Source organism: Engystomops pustulosus, chromosome 3, assembly GCF_040894005.1.
Source record: "Engystomops pustulosus chromosome 3, aEngPut4.maternal, whole genome shotgun sequence".
NCBI lineage: Eukaryota > Metazoa > Chordata > Amphibia > Anura > Leptodactylidae > Engystomops > Engystomops pustulosus.
In genome coordinates, this window is record NC_092413.1 from 179130037 (window position 1) to 179137135 (window position 7099).

The 7099-nt window shown below is 45.8% G+C and overlaps 1 protein-coding gene across 1 annotated transcript; it reads right to left on the reverse strand.

Moving 5' to 3' along the window:
* Positions 1–291: 291 nt before the first annotated feature.
* Positions 292–4634, reverse strand: COMMD2 (COMM domain containing 2). The gene is made up of 5 exons (XM_072143112.1): positions 4473–4634; positions 3086–3163; positions 2036–2118; positions 1786–1959; positions 292–548 (listed from the first exon to the last, which is right to left on the reverse strand). Exons 1-5 carry the CDS (start codon positions 4537–4539, stop codon positions 351–353), a joined length of 600 nt encoding a protein of 199 aa, XP_071999213.1. The 5' UTR covers positions 4540–4634; the 3' UTR covers positions 292–350.
* Positions 4635–7099: the final 2465 nt, after the last annotated feature.

The following is a 7099-nucleotide window of genomic DNA, read 5'->3' on the forward strand; positions in this document are numbered from 1 at the left end:
CATATACTGCCAAAAAATACACACTTCAAGATCATCAAGGATCATCCTTTTATTAATAAACATAATCCATAACAAATCTATGTACAAGCTTATAGCAAGGGCCTGTGGTTACTTGATGCATGGCTCACAACCCCCATCAAGACCAGTCTTGAAGTATGCTGGGGAATTACAAGAGTCTTCAATTGGTCCAAAAGTTAGAAGATCATTCATCATGACTGCGGCAGTGGGCGCCAGATTATACACAGTCACTGCAGCGGTGGGATCTAGATTGTACACCGGCAGTGAGCAGTGAGCGCCAGATTATACACCGTCACTGACAATCCTTGAGTGAATCTAATGAAAATCCTGTTCTATTTAATATTGCGCACAATACGGCGGCAGTGGTTTGTTTTCATCTCAGCAAGAGCCTGTTCCAGCTCCTGGATGATATGGACCAAGGTGGCAGGATCCGTCTGCAATATGCTGGTCTTCAGTTCATTGTCCTCCTTCAGATGCAGTTTCATGGTGATGGTGGGCTTTATCTGTTGCCTCAGGCTCCTGCTGGCCAGCTACAAGTGAGCGGATGTGATATAGGTTAGACCTCATACACTGGGAACCTTCTAATACATTCATGTGCACAATACTGCTCCCTAGTGGCCTCCTGCAGCACCAGAAGTAACAGGGAATATCAGGTTTTCATGAATTTGCAAAATGCATCAGATTTTTAATGTGTCCTGTGTGGTTTTGCATAGGACTGCTATGTGAAAGATTAAACAAAATAATTATTCAAAAGCCAATTCATTTATGCTTAATATCTAAAAAGGTAGTGAGTGTTTGATCACAAGGTGTCCCAGTATTTACCAAGGTTAGTAAAATACCCCAAATAGGTCCACCATATTGTACTTATCCTAGTAAACTTTGCCCTTCTGTCTGAGCAATAGTTCAGATGAGGGCCTTCAAGCAGTATCACAGGGGAGGTGTTCAGGGTTGAGGTATACACTTCTGTCGGACCCCTGACATGCCGGTAGTCCCGCAGTACACAGGGAGTCAGGGGGAAGTCCTGAAAGCAGTTGCCGACAGGTCATGTGAGAAGACCGAACGCTAATCTGTGCTCATTATTCTATGCACACATCCACTCCCATGTCACTGGTTGTTGTGTCACTCTTACACTCCTCCAACCAGAATCATTGGCAGAGGTGTTCAAGGAAGGAGGCAAGGGACATCACCAAAAGTGACTGCTGGAGGGTCACAGCTTGTCCAGACAGTAAGCCAAAGTTAAGCAGTGCAAGTACAAAATGTATGAAGCTACTAGGAGATTGTACTCACTCTGGTAAACATTGGTATGTGGGGAAAACCCCTTAAATTCTTGTAAAAAGGTTTTAGATGCAGGTTTAGAAAACTTGGGCTGGAATGGTCCAGCATAACTATAGTAAGGTTGTACCCAGTAAACAGGACCAAGCCATGTAGGTGGCCAGGACCATGGAGGTGTATTTGGATTAGTCAACCACTGCCACAACATAAAGAAAGAAACAAAACACAGACCTCGAGACATCATGCACACTCTCGGTCTGCATGACAACAGAATGAATGGAGTGCCATCTGCTAACCAAGATGCCATCATGCTATACAATATATTTGGGAAGTTCATTGTCCCTTATAAGTAAGCAGGTTGTGAGACACTACTAGGTGCGGTGTTACTACTATGGGAGCTGGAGATAGGATCCTGCTGGAGGACAGTGGAGGAGCATTTACCCAGCAATTTGTAATCCAGCTAAATGAGGAGACAGGAAAGAGCATTTCATGTACCTGAACATCCAGTCGCCATTCAAGGTTATGGTAATGAGGAGGATTTGGTTCAAGTTCACTGAGGATTCGACGGATCTCTTTCCTATTGTCCAAATACAATTGCAGAAGGACTTTATTCAGGTCTTCAGGAAACCCCAAAACCAGCACAGAGTCTTGGAAATCAATCTCAGAGATCTGTGTGTAAGAAGATCAACATGAAGACCATAGGACACAGGCCCTGGACAGACAGACGGATGGACATTTTACTTACCAGAAGCTTGGAGCTCTCCGTGAGGAGGTATGTGAGGCCTTCCACAGCCTGCTGGATAGTTGTACTGCTGACCTCCAGCTTTCCTAGTAGGCAAGAAGAGATCAATAGAACAGGAAGGAAAGATCTCTATATTGTGGGGTATGTTACATGTTCCCCTAAGCTTGAGAACAGTTCATTGGGACATTAAGGTTTCAATGTAGCCACTAACTAGAGTGATGGTCAGAAATGTGCACAAATACTCTCTATAGCAATCACACAGATAACTGAGTACAGGTACTGCTTATTTTGGGAGTTACACATATTTTGAATAGAGAGGTAGTGCAAATGTAAAATCCACCACATAAATGGGGGATCTAGATTTTATGATCAGGGTCCCAGAGGTGGGAAACTGAGATGTCAGGAGAGGAGACGGCTCCCCTTGTAAAACAATACACAGATGATGTCTCATTGCATGGTATATTGGGGAAATCTGCTGTAAACTGTGAAACATCATAGATCAAGAATGGGAGGAAAGTTCTCTTGAAGTAGGTTTAGAGTGATGCCAACTGAAAATGCTGCTGAAGGGGAATTTAGTATTAGGCTCCGTGACGCAAATGTGAGCATTCCATGTGCCACAAACAACATGCTGATGGCCGAAGAAAAGAACCGCAAGAGCACGTCAGCTCATACACCATGGCTGTGTGTATGAGCACATGGAGATTAATTTGTTTGCGTGTTATCCAAATGGATGACTACATGTAGTGCACCATACATGACCATTTGGCATTGTCTGTACGGTATTCAAGCACTACAAGAGGTTACGCTTGCACCAGCTAATGACCCTGTCTCTACATGTAGGTTGGCATGAGGCATAATCCCTTTGTTTTGTGAAAAAATATGTTGCCAGTTCCGTTTACTTGAATATTAGCACATTGCTCCCATCCTAACAATGAAGGTTCTGGCGCGTCACAGTACACAGGTCAGAGGCTTACATATCCACGGCAGAGTACAGAAGCCATTGAGACCTTCTGATAGGGCACAATCGCACTACAGTAGATTTCCATCACTTACTTGCAGCTCCTTCATAGACTTTTGGATTTGAACCCTTTCGTAAAAATTCAACTGCAATGCGACCAAACTCCCCAACAACTGCAGAGACAAACAAAATAATAATAATGTAAGATTTTTTTTTATTTACTAGCTGCAAAATGACCAGGAACCTCAATCTTCAGTCCTGAAAAAACTGCAACAGCCATAAAATTCTATTGAAATCAGCCAGTGTTTAGGATGTTTACATATCAAAGATAAAAAGGAGCGATACTGGGGGCAGGTTTCTTATGTTTTCCAGCTTTTGTGATATGGAGGACCTATGTATAGACTAGGCAGGAGGGCTGAGGATGTGAGGAATCAGCGTGTAGTCAGGACTCAGGATGAGGAGGTCACTGCTGTTCTTACTTGTCAATGTCCTGAGTGTGCAGCATGATTGATCCCTGGGGTGCTGCTGGTTCAGGTCATGTGACCAGCGATCAGGACGAGACCTGTGCTAGGCCTGATAACACTCCTTACACTACCCTCATCTCTCCTGCTGCACCCCATTACCTGCCACTACCTCTAGGGACAGGTCTGACTCCTCTGCTTGTTTCAATGTTATTCCTGAGCACAGGAGACAGATAGAAGGTAAAGTGGACAGGATTTCATTTAAGTATAAACTTCACCCACTGGTAAATGAGAAAGTGTAAGACTACAACCGTTCTGCAATAGTTTTTGACAGCTGGAGGGTTATACAATCATACACAGTCCTCCCATCTTCTGCTCCTCCAGTGGCCCCTGGTGGACTTTCTCTACCCCTCTGTCCTGACATATACACATGGCTGCTACAGAAATTCCTGAATTTGGGGACCTAACTCTGTGGGCAAATGAAAAGGGGGATTAAGGAAGTTACTCCAAAACCCTCCCAACTATAAGGCGCTGTCCCGATGTCCTGGATGGTGGCAGGTAGGTCCCAGGACATATCGGACACCAATAAAGTTAAATACAGTGACAATGTGCAGAGAGTCCGCAAGATGTGGGGATGGCGTCCTGCACACAACAGGAGAGGAGGAAGCGCACCTGGGGGTTATTGGGTTTTTGGTAAGCAAAAACATGGGTAAGTTGAGGGATCACAGTACGAGGGCAGAGGAACCAAGGGGGCGCAGTACAAGGGCGGGGGTTACTGGGGGGCACAGTGTGAGGGAGAAGGGGGGCACAGAGCGACGGGTGGAGAGCGCAGTAAGAAGGAGGAGCCCGGAGCACAGTATGAGGGGGCTACAATGAGACTGGGCTGTGGGGGGCACTAAGGGGGTCATTATACTGTGTGTGAGATGCACATAAACAGGGGCAGCGAACAGCTGTACTATATATCAGTGCTATATAGAGACTATGCAGACGACATCACTATCGCTATACTGACATGACTCACCCGCACTTTCCACCTGGGTGAGGATCTGCAGATGTGCGCGGTGCTCATCACTTAGCACCAGTAACATGATGCCGGAGTGTCAGTACACGGGACCTCCGCTGCCAGCCCCACACATCACATGACAGCTGTGACGTGTGCACCCGGCACAGCCCTCCGCCAGGAAACAGCACTCTCTTCATGGGTTCCGCTTGTACGTGTGTGTTATCGCCATCTAGTGGCAAGTTATCATAATGAAATTATCATAATGCAGGGCTCTTGTGTGCAGAACCCCTGGGAGAACACAGCTCTTAGGCCGGCGCCACACAGGGCGCTTTGTCTGCGCTTGCGAACGCAAACGCAGACAAAGTCGCGCCCACCGGGGCGGGCCTCGGCCTGATCGCATCGGCGTTTCTATGGAAACGCCTGCGATCGGGAACGAGCCGCCGGTGTTTTGCGTTAATTTAACGCGAAACACCGGCGGCTCGTTCCCGATCGCAGGCGTTTCCATAGAAACGCAGATGCGATCGAGCCGAGACCCGCCCAGGTGGGCGCGACTTTGTCTGCGTTTGCGTTCGCAAGCGCAGACAAAGCGCCCTGTGTGGCGCATACCGTAGCACGGCGGACAACGCAAGGGGAGAGGAGGAAGAGGAGGTGAGCGCAGCTCACCGCCGCCCCTCTCCATAGGAACATATGGGCCAAGGCGCCGTAATACGGGAAAAGATAGGACTATGGGGGACGTATATAGGCCGTATATACGTCGGCCGTATATACGTCGGCCGTATATACGTCCCCCATACGGCAGTGTGAATGTAGCCTTAAAGTTTAAGCTCTACATTCAGTAACTCAGGACTAGGGGTGATTAAGACTGCCATGGGCCCTGGGCTGTATGAATATTATTGCCCCTACAAGTCTGGAATTCACTTCCTACATAAGGTACTAGAATCAAGATTCTTGATTGTTTGGGGGACTAGTATATTAGTATACTGTGATATCACTATGTGCATAATTAGTTATCTGTGACATCACTATGTACATTTTTAGTATACTGTGACATCACTATTTGCATTATTAATTTACTGTGACATCACTGATTTCATTATCTCTGTATTGTGACACCACTGTCTGTTTTATCCCTGTACTGTGAAATCACAATGCACGTTGTTAGTATACTGTGACATCACTATATATATATTATACTATATTGTTAGGGTAGGATTCAAGACATCCTCTTTTAGTGTGCGTTGGCTGCGTGTTTCTAATCAATAAGCATGTGTGCACATCATAAGAAATTAATTCAGACACATTTGCTGATTTAAATCTCACTCATGCGATCATGGCCATGGCAAATCTGCACTGCTAGAACTTTATTTGGTTTCACAAAACTATATAGAAATTATGGAAGAAGCAGAAGGGGCGGAGAATTCCCAGCTCGTGTAGTCTCTTGATTGGAGAACTTCCTTGCTGTTGCTTATTGACGTCAGGATTGAAATCTTGTTGACATTCTTTAGCCTTAATTGTTTTCATTATGATCACGATGCTGGCGCCATCTTATAATGAAGTCTCTGTTACAATGATTTTAGGAATATAGAACAAGTAGAAATGACAGGATTTGATCTATCAGCAGGTTTACCTTAACAGTCCCCCCTAAATCCTGGAATTTCTCTCAGCTACTCTTAGTCTAGAAGGACATATAGATCTGCCCATATGTGCTTCGCTCTCCTCTTCACCAGTTAGATGACAGCAGACCCCTGGTGGGTGCGCCCCCATTTAGTGGACTTTCACATATGGGAATCAAATCTCTACTCTACCTCTCCCTACTCCAGGGGGCTGCTTGATATGTTTCAGGGGTGGTTAATCTTAGAGGGATATCTTGATTATGCAAATTTAGTTAACTTGAGTAAGGGGTCTTTGGCTTGTCTAACTACTGATACCTATGATACTAGGTGGACTTGATGGGGGGGACCACATCACACGCAATAAGTGACAAGAGCAAAATCACAATCCCCAATATCATCCGCACTTAAAGGAAACCCTTCCAATCCCCCATCCACAAAGTGAAGGATATAGCGTCCACTTCCGAGTTTCTCTTGGGTTCCCTGGACAGTCCTTCAATCTCTTCAAGTGCATGGTTAATGGATCCATAGGGGGCGATGTCATCCGGGATGTACATGCAACAAGCCACTCCCACCATCTTACAGACTCCTCCCTTCTCAGCAAGGGTCATGTCCAAAATCATGCAGTTCTGGGAAGCATATCGGATATAATTCACAAATCTCTGTTGATTACAATAAAAACAGTTACCCAACCAACATCTTTGCTCATAGCAATCTGGGGAATAATGGACTCTAAACCTGCCCATATCTGATTGTGGGCCTTGTACTCATCTGGGACCCCCCTTGGTGCTCCCACTGTATCTATATAAACGTTGTCATCTAGGTGCTTCTCTCTCAGACCTTCAGAATCCTTTGGGATTCTCTACCTTTCCTTATGTGTCTGATCAACCTTATCCCTGGGGATCACGAGGAAGGGATGCACAAATCTTATCACAGTACACTCACCTTCCCAGCCTCTAGGCCTGACCTGACTCTCCTATCCCCACAAATCCAGTACACATCAGACACTGCTAATACAGGGTTACTTGTGCTGTC

Bases quoted from the DNA above. Each gene is read 5' to 3' on its own strand.
- COMMD2 (XM_072143112.1), bottom strand. From the start codon at position 4,539: ATGTTACTGGTGCTAAGTGATGAGCACCGCGCACATCTGCAGATCCTC. The intron at 3,164-4,472 runs GTGAGTCATGTC...TTGTCTCTGCAG, and splicing joins CACCCAGGTGGAAAGTGCGG to TTGTTGGGGAGTTTGGTCGC. The intron at 549-1,785 runs GTACATGAAATG...GCTCACTTGTAG, and splicing joins AATGGCGACTGGATGTTCAG to CTGGCCAGCAGGAGCCTGAG.